The sequence below is a fragment of the Chlamydotis macqueenii genome, chromosome 1 (genome assembly GCF_036417535.1).
Source record: "Chlamydotis macqueenii isolate bChlMac1 chromosome 1, bChlMac1.mat, whole genome shotgun sequence".
Taxonomy (NCBI): domain Eukaryota; kingdom Metazoa; phylum Chordata; class Aves; order Otidiformes; family Otididae; genus Chlamydotis; species Chlamydotis macqueenii.
In genome coordinates this window covers 132,736,435-132,755,994 of record NC_141556.1, presented here as the reverse complement: position 1 = coordinate 132,755,994, position 19,560 = coordinate 132,736,435, and the positions used below count along the sequence as shown (strand labels likewise).

The following is a 19,560-nucleotide window of genomic DNA, read 5'->3' as shown; positions in this document are numbered from 1 at the left end:
AAGTTAGTTATCTTTCTGGATAAGCACCCTTAAAGCAGTAAAGAGTCTCAGCTCTGTGAAACAGCAGAAGTTACTGCCGAACTCATCTGTTCCTCCTCTCCCCAGCTCATGTTTTTTTCAGGCTGAGCACAGCCCTTCCAGCCTTCTGCTTTCACTCCTCCCTCCAAGTCTCTCGGAGCTGCAGTGATCACCTGTAATGCTGAGGGCAGACCTGCCCGCCTTTCCTCTTGTCTTCCTACTGGCGGTGCTACTGCCATCTACATTTCGCGCACCAGCTCCTGAGAGCTGCTGCCCTTTCCGTACCAGGAGTGGCAGGAGGGATTGGCAGCATGGTGGGGAGGGATGAGGTGGGCATTAGCTCCTGGAGCTCCTGTCCTCCTGCACAGCTCTCATTGGTGGCCACTGTTCAGGCAGCACTAACTGCTTGACATAGGTGTGAGCAGGGCAATGCCCACTCCTTTGTGACACCAGATGTTGTTCTGCTTGATAAACTTTTATCTGAGCAGCTAAGGGAATGTGATCAGTTTGAGGCATGACTGGGGCCTGTAGGCAGCAGGCCCTTCACCCTAGGCTACACTCTTGGTGACTGTCCTTCAGTAAAGTTTGCAATAGTTTTCCAGACTGGGACAATAGTAGACACAACTTCTTAAAGTGCTGAGTGGGGTGTGTATTCTGTACATAGTCCAGTCTTCTGGCATGTCCCATTGAATTCTTGGGGTAAGTGTTCCTTTGTTCACCAAGACAGCCAAAGATTTAGCTGTGTGTCTTTTGGCATGTCTATTTAAGTAACTATTTAAGCATCTGTTCTGTCCTTCAATACCAATTGTTAACATTTATTCTAAGATTTGAATTTTTCTAGCTTGCTGATAACAGCTGTGCAGGCAAAAACTTTCTTTTAAAAGAGACTGTTAGAAACTCTGTCATTACAATGTTCATGTTACATCTTGCAGTCTGAAGTTCCTTACTGCAGCTTGGTAAAGAAGTACATTTTGTTGGTAGGCCAAACTACTTTTCTTCCTTTCCTTAGCTTCCCCAAACCCACATACTGCCTATCAGCTGAACACGGCTGACTTCTTACATGGGTACTGTCTTCAGTGAAACGGGGAAGATTTCTAACAATATAGGCCTGAGCAAGACAGCTAGTTTTGGATCTGTCTCCAAAGACAGAAACAATAAATGCATCATATATTCATTACCAGAAAACTTTTAAAGTCTCAGTTTTGCAGAGCTTCATCTTAATATTAACTGTGCACAATGGACTGAATTTGTTACCTGTCTGCAAAATTCTGCAAAGGTAGCATGTGTGTTTTCATTGTCGATTACACTGCATCCACGTGTGCTCCATTGCTTTCTGTTTTTACAGTCATTAGAGCTGCTATCCTCATCCAGAATTGGTACCGCTTTACAATGGCCCGGCTAGAGATGAGGCGCCGCTATTCTCTGAGTATCTTTCAGTCAATCGAATATGCTGATGAGCAAGATCAACTACAGGTTTGTAATCTTCAATTCTTCCTGTACAAGCAGTTATGTTATCCTCAGGGGACTCAAGTTGCACAAACAAAATGGGTATGTGGTTGTTTCTACCTACAAAGCTGTGTCCTGTATCATAAAACCGCTTCCCTGCCTCACACATGAACTAATTGAGTTGTGTGTGTGTGTATATATATATATATATAAATAAATAAAACTACATAAGCAGCAGGACACCATTCTGCCTGTACAATATCTAGGTTAGATGTTCCTGTAGAACAGCTCTGTTAGCCAGGGATTGCAGGTCATCCCACTATAGGTGATCTAAACTGTGTCTGTGAAGCAAGATATGTGCAGCAGAAATATCAATGTCTCAGCATGTCACCACAAGCTTCCTTTAGGGTCACTGCAGGGAATTAGGAACTTCTAGGGCTTTGTGTTCTTGCTAGCACTAGTGTCTAAATTCAGTTCGGTGCACTGTAGCAGTTTCTTTTTATTAACTACAAAGGAAGTCTAGGCAAATAGTCTGCATAATGGGCAAAATGAATTACACTCAAAAATGTCAGGAGAATTTATACAGCCCTTGGACTTTATATGTATCCATATAGTGTCAATCTGCTAATTCAAAACACAGAAGGAAAGGAGTAAGCCATTTTTGTAGTAGGACACAAGTTGTGTCATTATTATAGGCTGATGCTATGGAAACATACAGTACTGTCTTAGATCCCATTAACTGGGAAATTGAGTAAGGAAAGAGAATACTAACGCTTGTTGGATCCCCTAAACTGATCAGTGTGTGTCTGTTCTTTTCTTTTCTGTACTCAGCTATCCAACTTTTTTACATTCATGCTGGATCACTGTACTCATCCTGATTCAGGTAAGGATAAAAATCAAAGTAATACAGAGATTCTGTTTGAAAAACCTGATGTGAGGAAAGTTAATTTTCAATGTGATGTTTACAGCCTATGGCATTTACTGAGGCTGAGGTTTAATTTCCCAAATACTGTAATAAGAATTTGATCCTGTAAGTGTTGACTCTGCTCAATATCTACTCAGTCAGTCAAGATGTAAGACAGGACAGATACCTGTTGTCCTTAAGAGAATACTTAGAGGTGCTCAGAGTGCTTTCCTATATGTTACTGTCCTTAAGCTGTTCTCATGGTAGTCTTACTGACTCCAATTTTCACAGCTTTCTATGTATGTTTTCTTAAACTATGAGATGTGATTATCCAGAAGGAATGTGTCTAGTTGGTTTAGAGCAGGTGTAATCAAAGAGGTTGCCTTCAAAGAGGTTGCTCTTCTTCCTTTTCTTTTATGTTTTTTTTCCCTGAAGTAGTTCTGGACCACTTTTTAACTTAATTTATTCTAGATTTTGCTGCAAAACATGTATCAGTATGTGAATTATTAAAAATGAAATAAATTCAAACTGCTGGAAATAAATCTTTAGAAATCATCTCAATTAAAGCTCAGTTATTCAAAGAATAACATTTAAGTTTTGAAGTATTTTGGCATCCTTAGACAAAACTTACTTTTGAGGTCACCTTCAGCAGGACAGACTGAAAGTGACTTCCTAAATCCAGAAAACAAACATGATTCCCTGAACAATCTGAGAATAGATTTAATCCCAACAGAGTGAAAAAGGAGACTGTCCCCATCTAATTGAATTACAAGAGAATGTCCATTCTCTTTCAACTGGTCCAGCCACAGCTTATTCCTATTAAAATTTGCACAAGACACTTTGATAGCAGGATAAAACCACCATCAAAACCGTAAGTGGTTTGGTGTTCTAATGACAACATTAGGAATGGCAATTTTTCTCTCTTAAATACTTTAGAGTGCCTAATGCTCTCTGTGCTCTGCAGAAAAAGAAATTATGTTTGAGCCTTGCTCCAAAGCCAAGGCAGATGATGCAATAGTTCTTCCTTTGATTTCTTCCATTACCACTGTATTCTGCAATAAAATCTGCTTTAGTCATTTAACTTCCTGTGAAGGAATTGGCAAACTCAAAGAAAATCAGAAACTGCTCACTCCATCTACTTTTTCTACATGCTGATAGCGCACCTCAGTTCAGCTTTTCCACCTGAGTGGGAAAGAAAATAGTAGCGCTAGGTCTGAGATTTGGAAAACAGTGTTAATCTCTATTTTCATTATAATATTAAAAGGGAATTTTACAGCTGCTCATTGTAGATATGATTTATCCACTTTTATTAACTATTGACAGAAGGAACAAAGGTGAGTGAGGTGCCTCAGGTGACTTGCTAGGACTCAGGATGTGGCTGGGTACAAGGCACACTGCTACATGCACAGGTTTTTTGTGGGCAGGTGGAGATCCAGGCTGCACCTGTGCATAGGGAGGGGCAGAGGGTACAGTGGGCTGCCCCTCATCACCGCTGCATGGCTGACCTGTTTCCTGGTCTTGCAGATATTGGGAGCTGTAGACGTGGTTAAGGTTGAAATACGATAGTGTATGGTTTATAGTAAAGCTCCCCTTTGTCTTGCCTGTTTAATATTTTCATCTGTTAGGACCAAAGTTGTTAAGGCTCGATAGCTGGTCCAAAGGCTTTATTTTTGTCTTGGTCTGTTATTTCCCCCTTTCTAACACACCATGCTACAGATACCAGAACCCAAAAAGAAACAGAAATAGTCTGTAAGGTACATGTTTAATAGCGATATGGCCCAGGCCACCTATGCAAAGGAACTGACTTAGGGTTTTTTTTGAGAATTTGCATATCAAATTTGTGTTTTGTGGATTGTGGTTATGTTTGTCCAACTACTGACTGTGTGCATTCTTTACTTCAAGCTCTCAATTGCTCGCCTCTCTAAGTGACCTTTGCAGCACTCATGCTAGCCCCACTGATCTAAGCAAAATCAGTGCTGAATAGCGTGATTCTTAATGAACTGCTCCCAATTCTGCTGAATCATGGTTTTAAGAAGTGAGTTATGGTGAGTGTAAACATAACAAGCTTCATAACAAGCTTCGTAAACATAAACACTTCAAATTGGCTTTGCTATTCCCAGGCATTTTCTGAAACCCACAATTCTCTGGACTTTTTTCATTAGTGTGTGCTCACTTAAATTAGAGTGGTATCATATGGTTCAAAAGCTCTCTCCAAGAAGATAGTTATAATATTCTTACCAGTGAATAGGTTGCCTGTTTTTCTCAGAACGTGATGAGAAAGCTACCTGAAGATTTTGTGATCTATGTTTTTCCTTACATTACAAACCACTCAGTCTTCACTATTCATCTTGTCACTTTCTTCTTTTTAATCTACTTTTCCAGAATATATGTTTCAAAGAAAGAAAGCAGCCACCATCTCATTAACACAGTAGTGCTTTTGATGTTATTGTTTATCTGTTATAGCCTGCAGCTTTTTCATTCTCTTATCCTGCTGAAGATGTCAGTGCAGTTTAAGTTGTGATAGGGATATTATATAGCTGTGTGTCTGAAACAACTCCCATGGCGAGGTGTCTTGTCAGGAGAACCAGATCCCTGGGCTTTCTGTGGCCAAACTGACTCCACGTAGCTCTGGGCTGTCATGTTTAACATGGAATATGCCTACTGCCCTGTAGGCTAGTTATATGGTGTCTGCTAATAGTGAAGGCTCAACTCACTGAGCTTGGGCTAGGCCTCTGGTGTCAGAGTACAAAGCAGGTCATTCCCTGTGCTCTCTGTAGTCACTGAAGAGATGCAGATACTGGCAGAGTGTGTTTCATTCTGTTTTAAGATGGGTGCCTGAGCTAGACACGTTAAGAGTTTTCATCTCTGTCTTTCAATATGGATTGAAAAAGCCTTGACAGCTTTGACTAGAAGATGACTAAAAAGAGAAGGGTGCCGAATCCTTCAGAATTAGTCCTGCATGGGGCTTGTGGTGAGCTGGGGTACTCATTGGCCAGTGCGCTAATCCCCAGGCTGCATTAGGGCATCCATTACTGACTCCCCTGACAGCTGAAAGACTGCCTGAGGCGATGTAAGCGCACTCTAAGGCTATTGACCATGACTGGCTTTTGATGACTCATCCAGAAGTGGAAAATGGGGTGTACTTTGCAGAGATATGCCCTACAGGGAAGGAGATTGGGTTTCTCAAGCTGGGCATATGCCAAAAAGGAAGCAAGGCTGTAAGGAAGGCAGGTTCATGTTCAGAGGTAAAGGGAAGGGTAGCCTGCTGCATGCAGGAAGGGAGGGCTGGAGTGGGCAGGTGTCTTCCTTGCTTGAAATGCTGAGAAGACCACTGACTCTGAAGGAGTCGTGTCAGATGAGGAGAGCCTCTGGCCAGAACCAGCAAGCAATGAGGAATTCGAGTGGCATGAAGAACTGGCTTCTTGGTCTGCAGCCACCCACTTCCTGAGAGGTAGGGCACAGGGGGAGATGCCACCCAGAGACTGGCTGCTAGAACTGGGACGAGACTTGGTACAGATGTGCTTGGCTGATCAGTGTGTGGGAGCCAGCACTTTCAGTACATGGGTGACGTTCTGGTGTCCGGCCAGCCAAAGCTGTAACTGTGGTGGAAGACTGCAAATCAGACTGTACTTGGTGGAAAAGGTGAACCCTGAGCACCTTGCTGTTACTTGATGCCCTAATCCATTTAAATGACTGTATGCTAAATGTGCTAATTAGCTCACAGCAGAAGAGCTGCTTAAAAAAGGGAGTTTTGTAATCCAGAGCTGTTAAAAAGTATATTTTCATCTATTAGTTATTTAAGATTGATTTTATCCAGTTACAAGACAAGCTGGCCTTTAGGAATCTCATAATTTATGAGACCACATGCTGGTTTTGGTTGCTGTGAGTTTTGAGTCACAGCCACGGATGTTCTTCCAGCAATAAATAATACATTTTTATTTCCAGTTGCATCTAATCAAGGTTATGGAAAACTTACCTGTAGCCCAGCAAAAGGTGTTTACAACAATCATCTCACCAGGGCAACTCAGCAACAGCAGCTGCCAGAACACTGTCCTCTAGGGTCTCGTTCTCTCTTTTAGTATAATATATGATAAAGACAATCTGCAAGGAGAAAACACTGAAATCTACTAGTCACTCAGTTACATTTCAAGGGTATATCTAGAAAATATTGAATTGAAGCAATTAGCAATCTTCCTGCTTTCTCCCTGTTCCAGGAAAATTAGAAGCCATGCTCTACTTTTACCGCTATGTTTGTGTATACTGTATTTCATCCAATGGTTTTATGGCAGTCAACCAAAAGCTGGCATTGTCTCCTAGTTGTATCAGAAAGGGGTACTTTGCAATCCACTGTGAATAAATAGGATTTTGTTGATGACTTTTACAATAATGACCTGCTGGCATTTAGCTTAAAAATTTTTAAAAACGAATCTTTAAAACCTGTATTAAAAGTGTAATATTGAACTTTAAACAGATGATGGTCATTGAATGACCAGCCATGACTTTTGAATCTCCTTGCTTTGTGGGGAAAGGAGAAAAAAGTCTGTAACTGGTTATGTTTCTCATTACCTGTGAGAGCAGACTGCTCCACAACTTCAGTGCAAAATGTCTGGCATCCTGACCACATCTACTGGCTGTTGGGACAGTAATTTTGCCTGCTTTTTCATCTGGTTGAGTTTTGTTTGCTTTTTGGGTTTGTTTGTTTTTAGTATTGTGAAACAATCTGAGGAGACCTGGAGCTCTTCCACTGTACAAGGCAGAAATTAGCCACTGTAATACTGCAGCAAGTAAAGCATCAGTTACATTCAGGCGGTTCTGGTCATGCCATTACAGCCCTATGGGAGACTGACGGAGTTTCTACATCATTGTTTTTCTTCCCTCTTGTTCCAGTTTCTCATATTTTCACCAGCCCCAGTGTTTCTCAGGTGGTGGATGAAGGCTTATGTTTAACAGAATTTGAAAAGAAGATTGATGTTCCAGACTCCTATTATGGACCACGACTCTCGTTCCCCCTTACTGTTGAAGATGCCAATGCTCTTCTTCATGCCTTCAGGAATGAACAGGTAAGTTGCAACTAATTTGTTTTCTTTTTACTTATTTTACATCTCTGTCAAGTTGTAGCTCTACAATCAGTTAAATCCAATGTAAGACTAAATTGGTGCCCAAGGAGATATTTCTCCCTTCCTTTCCAGCCCATTACCCTTTCCTGCTATCCCCATGTGATCATACAGGTACATGATGAGCTGTCTGGGGAAACTGATCTGACTGGAAACTAACACAACAAAATCAAAAGCAGGCAGACTAGTTCTGAGATTTGATTGACTAGTTGGCTGCATGACCACCAGAGACAGCACTGGGGAGAAGACAGGGACTAGTGGGGACCTCCTCTTCTAGCTTTGAGATTATGGTGATCACAAAATGGGAACCCTTAGGATCGGCAAGGCAGGGGTTATCAGAGAGGGTGCAGGACTGGGGAAGGTGTCCTAAGCTGACCTAGAAACTAGTTACCCTCTTTTTTCTGGGTTAAAAGTGCTCCTTGTGTGGTCCTCTTTTTGTTTCCACCCACTCTACTCTTTTTAGAGGAACTGAGGTGCAAGGGTTAATCACCTCCTTCCAGTGTGCAAGACTCCACCATAATGGAAGAGTGAATATAAAGCATTGCTAACGTAGCAGAAGAGGATGAGAGCACAAATCTCAGGAGCTGGCTGTGTGCGGCTGCCAAGGCACTGAGAAGGCTGTTGCTGATTCTCTCTGTCTGTGTTCCTGAGCAAGCCCCTTTGCTGCCCCTCTTACAAGATGAGGGTGAGCAGGGAGGCATTACATGGCGCAGCTTTGTTTGAACTTGTGGTCATTTGTGCTTAACAATATACTGTGTATAAAGGATAAGGGTCTATCTTGCTTTTCAATTTACTAAATAATGATTTTTTTTTTCTCTAGTTTTCCGTGGAGGATGATCTTAAAAGGAGCAAAATATAAAGCGTGTGATATATGAGTCCAGCCAGACTTCACCTTACTATCAGCTCTCTCTTCTCTTACTATGATTGGCATTTTATTAAGGAAATGATTATATATAATTGGCCTTTTTTTGTTTGCTTTAAAAACATGATTCTTGAAAAGTCAGTCTGTAGCTCATCTATCTCCTCTACCAAACTGTCAGAGCTGTGTCTGAATTAAAAGCCTTTAAAATCACTGAACTGTCAGAGTTATCATAAAAAAGCACTAGCAGAGAAGACCAGAAGCTTCAATGTTGCATTCTCATAGCATCTTCACAGTGAATAGGAAGATACTGTTAACAAGGGAACCCTTGCTGGAGTTTCCCTCTCATTATTTTTGTAATTTGCTGAAATACCATTTTTGGCCTCTTGGGTTTTTTTGCTTGGTTTGTGTTTGTTTTGGTTTGGTTTTTTTTTTTACTCACAGCTAGAACTACATCCTTCCCTCCCCCCTCCCCCGCAGTTACTTTGAACAGATGACCTTATGCAATGATTCTGAGTGCTGTATTACTCAGTCTCTTATTCTTTCTGTAGATGGGAAGAATAGAAACAGTACACTAGAAATAAAATGGGAAACTATGTAGAGTAAGTTTAAGGGCTCTTTATCTGTTCACCAGGAAGCAAGTGCAAAGCTATGAACAGTCATAATTCCCAACACTAAACCATACAGCCTGTAATCTGTCTGGATGTCTCTAGTATAAATAATCTTGATATTACATGTCTGATATTAACAAAGCAGACAGACATATTGCTATTTCTAATAAGTCTCCCTTTTCTCCCCGCATTTTGTTCTCACAGCTGCTTCATGCCCGCTATGTACTGCAGCTCCTATGTGAAACTAGGAAGGTTCTCAAAGAGATGCCAAATATCACCCATCTTTCGACTTCCTACTCCAAGGAGATAACTGTCTGTGGTAAGGTGCCAGGGCTATGGGCTAATATTCTAAGTGGCTAGAGAATGATACAGACATTTCCAAATTTTGCCATTACAAGAAAGTTCTCGATGCTTTTTTTTTTCCATTCTTTTTTTTTTTTTCCACCAGTGCATAAATTGGAACAAACTGAAAAAAAAAAAAAGAGTTCCTGAGTCACACTAAGTGTATTTTAAGAAAGTCCCTCACCTCCTCTTTCCTTTTCTCATTAAACATTTCTGAATGAGTCAGTATTAATTCAGCTAACACTGCAGTGTAGCTGAAACTTTCCTGCACTTCCATCTCTAAAATGCCACCGAGTATTTTGATCACTGGCTGCAAGTCTCACTGCTTTCTCCTCTTACTGAGAAAAAGACTTCACCATCATAATTTACTCAGTCATTATTTTAATGAGGGTTTAATAAGGGTGGCAAACAAGACCTTTCATTGTGTGCTGTGCAGCACACATTGACAGCATTACTATCTAGAATAAATTGAAATTATAATAAACCCTCATTTCTAAAGGGACCCAAGAGGATGGATCAGTCTTTATACAACCAACAAATTAGTCTCATGGGATGATATGATGTGTCACAAGGTAAAGAACTAAGAGCTCATTGCCTGTCTATTTTGTTACGCTTTTGTAAATTATGGATAAAGGGATGCAGTATCTTGACTTGCCACAGAATGCAGTAGTTGCAAAACAGAACAGTAATGGTGACGTTAACTCTTGACAGCTAGCAATGTGTGCTCTGTGTAATAGTAAAGTGGTATAACGGAAACTATGACAGACGCAAAACAAATAATGTTTTTTTAAGATGTGGTTATGCACCTACTTTGATTGCTAGGAAAGGGCTTGTTTAAATGAGGTTCTGTCTAACCAATAATTTGTTAACCAAACCAGCAAAACCTCTCTCCAAACCAAGGAAACATGGATTCATACTTGTTTGCTACACAGCATGTTCTTAGTAAGCAAAACGTACCTCCTCATGTTTGTATTGCATTTGCACCATGTAAACAGCATCTAAAGGGGTCCCCTTCCTGCCATTGAAACTAACAGGTTTTGTAACCAGAAAGATCCTCTGCAGAAGATGAAAGACCAATTTTTAGACATAATTTGTCAAAAAAGTTGATTTCCTTAAAATAAAGCATCCCTCTCTCCATTTTATTTTAATTACAATTTAAAAATGCAGTTTAAATAGGCACCTGAAATGTTTGCGTCCACATATCTGACGAAAATATATCGTAGTTTGAAGGAGTCCTTAGAATGACTTCAGCAGGCTCATAATTAATAAAAGGTGGCACAGAAAACATGTAGACAGGGTAAAAATGTCACTTCTCTCCTTTCCTACTCATTGGTGCTGAAAGCACATTATCACAAGATAGGTTTTGAAACCGTTCTGTGGCTTCGTGGTGGTGAGTCACAGACGTGAGAAAGTTGGTTCTGTGAGCATGAAATTCAGTCATATGCAGAGAGGAGCTATGCTGCAGTGATCCTTTGTGTTGAGGTGCAATCCCCCTGCCTGTTCCAAAGTAAACCTCTCAGAAAGGGCCAAATCTGTCCTTCCTGACAGAAGGAAGGCCTTAACACTGAGGCATACGAGCATGGACAGTTCTTGACACTCTCCATCAAATCCTGCCTGTAGCAATCAAAACCTGGCCCTGAATCAGACAGATGCTCAATTGTGCTGTACATAGTGGGCTACTTAGTAAATTCAAACCTGTTAGTATATAGAAGTCTATGATATTTCTAAATGTCTTTTAGTGACATTTTCTCTTTTTCAGGTTCATAACATGTTTATTCATCTTACTCCCATTTCTCTGAGTAAGCCTTTGGCTGTGTGACTGGTCTGATCTTCAGATCTAGTTGGAAAGATGAAAACTTTATGCAAGGCAATTCTACACTCTTTTAAGTATTTAATTGCCAGATTTTATAAGCAGCTTCAGCATGTAGCTTAAAATGAAGCTAATCCTAATAAAAGGCATATTACTAAGGAAAACATGGGGAATAACTTGTTAGGACTAACTAATTCCAGTTTTATAATTCCAGTTTTTTCCTCCTCTGTGAGAAAATTAAAAAAAAAAAAAAAAGAAAATAATGTAAATCATGGTTTTGTTTCCTGTAGGAGACTTGCACGGAAACCTGGATGATCTTCTGCTGATATTCTATAAGGTAAGTAGGCAGTCTGTGATGTAGCGTTTTCACTTTGTGACTTGTTGATAAGAACACATATTTACGTTTGGTAGATTTATCACTGTTAGAACTGTACATGTGGTGTGCATGTACCACACACACAAGTCCTGGAGCAATTTGAATGGTGTCTTTGCTGTAGCTTTTCCTTCTCCATATCCTCCTGCTAACTGTGAAGGAGGAGAATCCAGGAGATCTTTCTCTTCCTAAATGTTGAATTGAAGCATGAACCAAAACTTAAAAGGTTTCCCTGCAGTGTCTCCAAAGTCTTGTCACTGTTTTATATTCCATATTGACTAAAGTCTTCTAAAATGTAGAGCTAACTTAGTCCCTGATGTAACAGTAACACCATGGATAATTTTGGTCCTCCAGAAAAATGCAGAAGCTTTCATTTTTACTTTCCATTCATACCACAAAGTGGTTTTTTATTATTATTTGTTTACAGGAAACAAAAAAGATTGCTATCTGTTTAAAAGCTTTTTAAGTCTTGGAAGCAATCACGTAATCTGCACAAAGTGGAAATACCTTCGGCACCCTTTACATACCCTTGAACAGCTGCTCACTTTTTAATGTTAAAAAAGCATAGCTCTGTTTTACTGATGTGAAAAAAATTAAGCTCCAGGCTATCTTTTCCACAATTGTATATTTAACAGAAGATGCGGGAAATGTCCTATATTTAGCTTCACATTTATCTTTAGCATGAATCACCACCTTTCATTTAGCAGATACTCCCTTTGATTTGAGCTTTCCGGGGGGAAAGAGTTTGTGTCTGATCCTTATACATTCATCTACACTGAATGGAGACTGAAGTGAGATAAACCAGGTGTTTAAGTGATGTAATTCCCACCTGCTTCCAACTTTGTTACACTTTATCTGAGACTTGTTGAATGAAAACTTGGTTGTTTTGCTCAAATGCATACCTGAAGCCTATTGAAGTATAATCAGACCTTTTTACAGAGTTCTGCTTCTCTCATTAATCAACCCATTATGTTTAGCTGGTGCTTGCAGTCTTTTAGTTATTGTTTTAATGAGACAATCTTCCTTTCTGAAACTGGAATAAGGGTATGATACAGATTAGTTTCATATACAGGACCTGGAATGGGAAAAAGAAATATTTTGAAGATAAATGCTCATAGAATCGTAGAATAGTTTGGATTGCAAGGGACTTTTTAAGGCCATCTAGTCCAACCCCCCTGCAAGGAGTAGGGCCATCTCCAACTAGATCAGGTTGCTCAGAGCCCCGTCCAACCTGGCCTTGAATGTTTCCAGGGATGGGGCATCCACCACCTCTCTGGGCAACCTGTTCCAGTGTTCTACCTCCCTCATTGTAAATTTTTTTTTCCTTATATCTAGTCTGAATCTACGTCCTTCTATGTTAAAGCCATTACCCCTTGTCCTATCACAACAGGCGCTGCTGAGGAGTTTCTTCCCATCTTTCTTATAGGCCCACTTCAGGTACTGGAAGGCCGCAATAAGGTCTCCCTGGAGCCGTCTCTTCTCCAGGTTGAACAGCCCCAACTCTCTCAGCCTGTCCTCATAGGAGAGGTGCTCCAGCCCTCTGATCATCTTTGTGGCCCTCCTCTGGACCCTCTCCAACAGGTCCATGTCTTTCTTATGTTGGGGGCTCCAGAGCTGGACGCAGTACTCCAGGTGGGGTCTCACGAGAGCAGAGTAGAGGGGGAGAACACCTCCCTTGACCTGCTGGCCACGCTTCTTTTGACACAGCCCATGGGATTTCTAGGCTGTGAGCATTCATTACCAGCTCATGTTGAACTTCTCATCCACCAGCACACCCAAGTCCTTCTCCTCAGGGCTGCTCTCAATCCATTCTCCACCCCGCCTGTATTTGTGCTTGGGATTGCCCTGACCCATGTGCAGGACCTTGCTCTTGGCCTTGAGCTTCATGAGGTTTGCACAGGCCCAGCTCTCCAGCCTCTCAAGGTCGCTCTGGATGGCATCCTTCCCTCCAGCGTGTGAACCACACCACACAGCTTGGTGTCATCGGCGAACTTGCTGAGGGTGCACTCAATCCCACTGTCCATGTCACCGACATAAATGTTAAACTCAGATATAGTTATATTTACAGCTGCAGTCAGCCTGGATTTTACTCTTTTGGAGTAAACAGAAGATTATTCTGGTTTTTTCCACTCTTTAATGGATGTTATGAAGATAAAAACTCTTAAGCAAGGGCTAAATCCTGACTTCAGTAAATTCAGAGACAAAACTCCCACTAACTCCAGGCCCTAGAGTTTACCCCCCACCCCCGTTGATCTCTGTGAAGCTTCTAGAGGAGTCCTTCCACCAAATCAAATAAAATGGACAAATATTTTGCTATTTGACATCTCACAGTGGTTGAGAAAATAGAGAGCACATGATAGAGCTGCATAGTTATTTAGAAGGAAATGTCAGTATTTTCTGTCCCCTCTGAGCAGTTTACTCAGATGAGCAGCAAACCCCATCAGTCTCTGGGATACATTTTTTTTCCTGCTTCCCTAACTCTGTTTCAGTTGGAAGAAATTTCTTCCTCCAACTTGATATGAACCACCCATGATCTTAAATGAGACGGTGCAATCCTAAACAGTGCCATGAAGAGTGTGGTGATCTCAGGCCTGTGCAGAGCCGTGCAGAGCTGAAATGGCTGCTGAAGCATTTTTGAGGCCTCCATGCCGGCCAGGTGCCTCGAGCATGGGGCCCTGTTCAGGGAACTTTTATCCCAGCACTTTTACAAACTGCCAATAGCAATCACAGAAGCTAGCAATCTACAGCTTATTGATACAATGCTGGTTGTAATAGGGTGTCTAATTCTTAAACCTGGTTTGGGTGAGGCTAAGATAATTACTTCTTTCTCAATAGCCAGTTTGTAAGGGTCATTCAGTCCCTGCATTAATCTCCATTAAATTACAGTATTTCCTGAAATTCCCTGAAACCCTTGAATTTTAAATTTTGTATTGCCAAGTTAGATTGTGCTATGGGTGCTATGCACAGAAATAGCCTGAAGCTGTAGAAAATGCAAATGACAAATGGAAGTTAATTAATCACTAACCCAACAGATACAGTAATGATGCCCAGCAGCAAGTTGCTAATCATTAGAGAGCCTTGTTCACCTCTTTGACATACCAGAGGCTGCAACAGCCTTTCATTTAGTTTGCTCTTATTGTTGGTCGAAACCACAGAAAAGGAAACAAAAACGTTGCATGAATGTGGAACAAAACAAAAATGTCACATTGAAGTTGGAAGTCCAAAACAAACTCTCATTTAAAACTAAGAGTTTTGGGTAAGCTTTTGCACAAGAAGAATGATAGAGTCTGGAGAGTGCTTCCGTAGATCTGTCTTTCCATGAGGACTGCAGTTACAGAGTGGCTGTGTGTATACTGACCATCTGCTGGTGATTCACATCCTTATTGGTTTTAAGGCAAAGCTTTTATTAATTCATCTTTCTAGGAGCTGCTGCTGAGTCTCTGCCATGTGTCCCACTCCTGAAATACCTCCTTTCTTTTTTAAAACCACTACAACCCACTACCTTAGCAGAGTCTCATAAATTGCCATTCCTGTGAGCACAGACCAACCACACTCCTAAGTTAACTTTGAGAGAGCTGGGGAGAGACTATGGCAAAAACCAAGCAAGCTGTGCTTACAGCAGTCAGGATTGTGCCGCTGCGGGAATTGAGAGACCAGGATTCCCTACTGCATCCTGACATAACACCATGGGACACTGACTGGGACAAAAAAAACAGATTTCCTAATGGATTAAAATTAAACATTTAATTGAGTCTCTGGCCAAATTGTGCATCCTGCAATAAACCTGCTAAGGCAGTACACCAGGGAATGCCATAGGAACATAGGAAGTGCTGGACACTGACGCAGTAGCTATATTCAGGAAGTGAGATGTCTTGCAATGCTCCCAAACCTGTTAAGAGTGGCTTCCACAGTTGTAATGTGATTTTACAGATGTTCTGTTTATAATTCTTGTGCATGCCAATTGTGAAAACAGAGGTTTCATTTTTCTTGCAAGTCAGAATTGAAATAATATTTCCAGTACTCATGACTGGAAAAGATGACACATCTCTTGCTGCTATACTTCCTGTAAGCTGATGGCACCCTTTGACATGTTGATAACTAATCTAATGAAACACACCATCAGTTCACAATACTAGCTTTTGATAAGTCATCATTCATAATAAATCATTGCTCTATATATTCAGAAAAAAATAAGGTAGAAGAACCTGTATGTACAGCCTTTCAGGTTTGTCAGTGTTCAAGTAAATGTTTGCCCCAGGCAGAGGCAAAGTGCAATGTGAGTAAAATTAAAGTAGCTTTCAGGATTATAGCAACTAGAATCAAGGTTCTTCAGAGTTCTGTATTAACATTGATGTTCTCTGGACTACAGTCTTTTTCAGGAGTTTTAGAAGCATACACTGCAAACAATGTAAATATATGAAATCCATTCAGACTTGTGTCAGAAGGTCATTTTCATGGATTTCTTGTCTTCCATTGAAAATGAATTAATCCTTTCTATTTGCAAGTGCATAACTTCCTGACAGCAGTTGTATTGATAGGAAAGTATGTTTTATTAGAAGAATAATGTTCCTATTGGTCCCTTTCATTTAATTTAATAAGTACAGGAAAGGATTAGAAATGGCAGCATAAGAACAGTCAGAGAGGTCATCTTTTCTCTCATGGCTCATACTGGTTGTCTGATATGGAGATTTTTATTCTAGGCAGTGGCAATAAAGAAATGCTGCATTTTAGATCTCTGTATTGTGCAGGTTTTTTGCAGGTTTTCTAGCAATGTGATCTCACTTGAAATGCTATTTCCTTTATTTTATTACAGTAGGATAGAATAGTCTCTAAATGTTCTTGGTTTTGTCTCCTTCTGCAGAACGGTCTGCCATCAGAACAAAACCGTTATGTCTTCAACGGTGATTTTGTTGACAGAGGGAAAAATTCTATGGAAATACTTATAATCCTGTTTGCATTTCTTCTTATCTACCCCAATGATTTACACCTGAATAGAGGAAACCATGAAGACTACATCATGAACCTGAGGTGAATTTTAGGGGGCCGGGGGGAGGGAGTATCTGGCCTTTCAGTAAAAATGTTGGAGCTGTTGAATGCTGCTTTAGCCACTGTGACGCTCTAAAACAGAAATCATGTATAATTAGGTGTGCAGGTGTAGCTCTGCATCTTCAAGATGTGTGAGGGGAGCAAAGAACACCCTCATTACACACAGGTACTTGAATGGGAGTCAGGTCTTGTCTCTGACTTAATCACAATCCATTGAAGTCAATGAGCTTAGTGCAGCTTCCAGATTACAAAATCTGGGGAAAGAGGATGGATGGAAAGATTATATTTTAGTTAAAGGATTTGCTTTTTCCACAGCACAACAAAAGACATAATAGTGTGCAATATAATGGAACCAGTAAATCAGGAGCTGATATTTCATTTAACTTTGGACTAAGATGTCACTTCCCAAACACAAGGGGTGGGTAAATAAACTAGCTTCTACGCTGTGGAGGTCCATGAGTTGAGAGTTGGCAGTCTACCCCATTGCAGGAACAGCTGAGACCCTGTTTTCTCATACAGATATTTGTACCCGGGTGTACAGCCCTGCTAAGGGAGTGCGCACAGCCAGTATCTCTGGCTGTAGTGAAAGTGGGACTTGTAGACAGAATAATCTCACAGATATGAGAAGAAATCCTCACTCCTGGTCCCTACAATTCTCAGCCACCCCAGTAAGTCTTTTGGTGACTGACTGGTGGGTAACCTGTTGTACCCCATCTATCATTTGACGCATGCACCCAGAGTATATTCCTCTTTAGCCCATGCATAAACCTGGGTTAGAGGCCTAGGTTCAAATCCTATTAAGGATCCAGATAAGAGAATCAGTTTTACATGATCCTTTTTCAGCATTTAATTAAAAAAAAAAACCCAACCAAAAACCAACATAAACCAAAATCAGTTACTTTATCTACAAGTTAGGAAAATTCTCACCCAAAACAGTGGAAAATAGTAACTAAATCTGTGATGGTACGGAGTACAAAGATGTGTATGGCTCTTTGCCAGGCGTTTGATTAGCAGTGCTGTACATCAGTACATTTGAAAGCTGTAAGTTAGGGTGTTGTGAAAATGCCTCTTGCACCAAGGATATCTTGGTGTTAAAAGAATGAGGTATCAAAACCTTTGTCCCTTGCAGGGGAGAAGACATGATAGATGACACTGTCTAATAAAATTGAGAGATTTAGAACAAAAACTCTGTGGAGGTTTTGTGGGATTTTTTTCCCATCATCAGTTAGCTTCCTTTGAAATTTCTTTCCAGTATCTAAAAGGCAAAACTGCAAAGCTATTTAATTTAGATGGGAAAAAAGCCACTTAATAATTATTGGTGTGGATTCTGTTCCTGATCTCTTGTATGTGCAACAAATCAGTTTAACTCAATGCTTGAGCCAGAGCAGAAGAAAGCACATTTAAACAGAGTTGAGACAGAATGGCAGGAGAAAAAGAGGGATCGAAAGCTCCTGACAAACACTATATACTGAAAACCAGTTCATGATGTTGTCCTATTTTCAGATATGGCTTCACAAAAGAAGTTTCAAAGAAGTACAAGGTAAGATTCCTCCTCCTTCCCCTATATTTTCTTTGTAGTCTTACACATGTAAGATGAAATCTGTGTAAACAAGAAAACTTCCAACCAGTTTATTTAGGTGTAGTACAGAATCATTTTACTGATAGAGTTGAAATTATTTTGTTTTTTCAGTGGAATAAGTGGCAAAACTATTTTAAATTTTAGCCTTTTATGCTCAGAGATCTATGGGATGAAATAAATAACATTCATAAGGCTACACAAAAAGAGGTGAGCGTGAAAGAAAAACAAAATGCTATAGAGACAATCAAATGGCCCTAAAGTAAATATCAGAACATGTTTGTCAGTGTTACAGTTTGAGGTGTCACCTGGACAGGACTGTTCATACAGACTGTAGCAGACACTTCAGCAAAATCTTGAACTTACTTAGAAGCAAAAGAATCTGCCAGAAATAGGATCTCATACAAGACTATGTTTTACAGGACCATGGGAAACAGATTTTGTGTCTTCTGCGAGACGTCTTCAGCTGGCTTCCCCTTGCCACTATAATTGATAGCAAAGTTCTTATCCTACATGGAGGGATTTCAGACACCACAGATTTGGATTTCCTGAATGCACTTGAAAGAAATAAGGTAAGAGATCATAGTCATGTTGGGGTAGTTTTGTTTTCTTCAAAAAATTTAGCAGTAGAAATGCTAAGATCAAGTTTGCATTAAGAAAGGAAATGGCTGCTGTGTAAGGCACATAAGGAAAAAAAAAGTCTTGTTTTTCTTCAAAATGAGCGTTTAGGAAGGAAGGTTTCAGTAGGTGTTGGGAGCGAATTGTTTGGCTGCTGTAAAATTACATGGTACTTTTGACTCTGAAATAGCTAAAAACACTTTAGATACCTCCTTCCTGCAGTGATGACGCATTAGGCAGAAAGGATGAAAAGTACTTAATTCGCAGGCATTTCTAAACACTTTAGAAATCAATCTAGCCACATCTTTTTAGCACTGCCTTTTGTCCTGGGGCTCTGCTTCTGCCATCTGTTGTGTGGGGGAAGTTCTCCACCTGTGAGGCTCTCCCTTTGCAGTGGCTGAGCTTTGCATATGTGGTAGACCCCTTCTAGCAGGAACCAACTTCAGGACCTGGTCTTGAAAAAACAGAAACTACTGCTTTTCAGGGATTTAAAAGACAGAAACTTTTTTTTTCCCCCTTCTTTTTCCCTGAAATAGTGAGCAAACATAGCTCTTTCAAATCAGTGGAAAATGGTGTGGGATTTGGAAAACTAAATCAAGATGTCTGCTTGTGAGGGGGGTGATTAGGTTCCTTATAATCAGTGGAAATCCAGGAGATCTGGTGGAGATCCAGATCTTATAATTGCTCAGACATAGATCTCCAGTGCTGTTTGTGGAAGCACCCTGTAGCCGAGGGATGTCCCCTTGGCTTCTGCCTGTTTCTGGAGAAAATCTTTCCAGGTCTCCTCCACAGGTCTCCTTTAGGTCTGGTTCCTATTATCTGCCCACCTCACGGTAATTCACA

General features: G+C 40.6%; 1 protein-coding gene across 4 annotated transcripts in view; it reads left to right on the top strand.

The window, feature by feature from the left end:
- PPEF1 (protein phosphatase with EF-hand domain 1) overlaps positions 1-19,560 on the top strand; it is a 38,285-nt gene that overhangs the window by 8,758 nt on the left and 9,967 nt on the right. For all 4 annotated transcript variants that reach the window (XM_086767516.1, XM_086767522.1, XM_086767506.1 and 1 more), the window contains 8 exons: positions 1,364-1,491; positions 2,296-2,347; positions 7,256-7,428; positions 9,157-9,271; positions 11,395-11,441; positions 16,339-16,505; positions 18,027-18,063; positions 18,522-18,671. In XM_086767516.1, the coding sequence (XP_086623642.1) occupies positions 1,364-1,491; positions 2,296-2,347; positions 7,256-7,428; positions 9,157-9,271; positions 11,395-11,441; positions 16,339-16,505; positions 18,027-18,063; positions 18,522-18,671 (869 nt within the window). The remainder of the gene's footprint in view (positions 1-1,363; positions 1,492-2,295; positions 2,348-7,255; positions 7,429-9,156; positions 9,272-11,394; positions 11,442-16,338; positions 16,506-18,026; positions 18,064-18,521; positions 18,672-19,560) is intronic.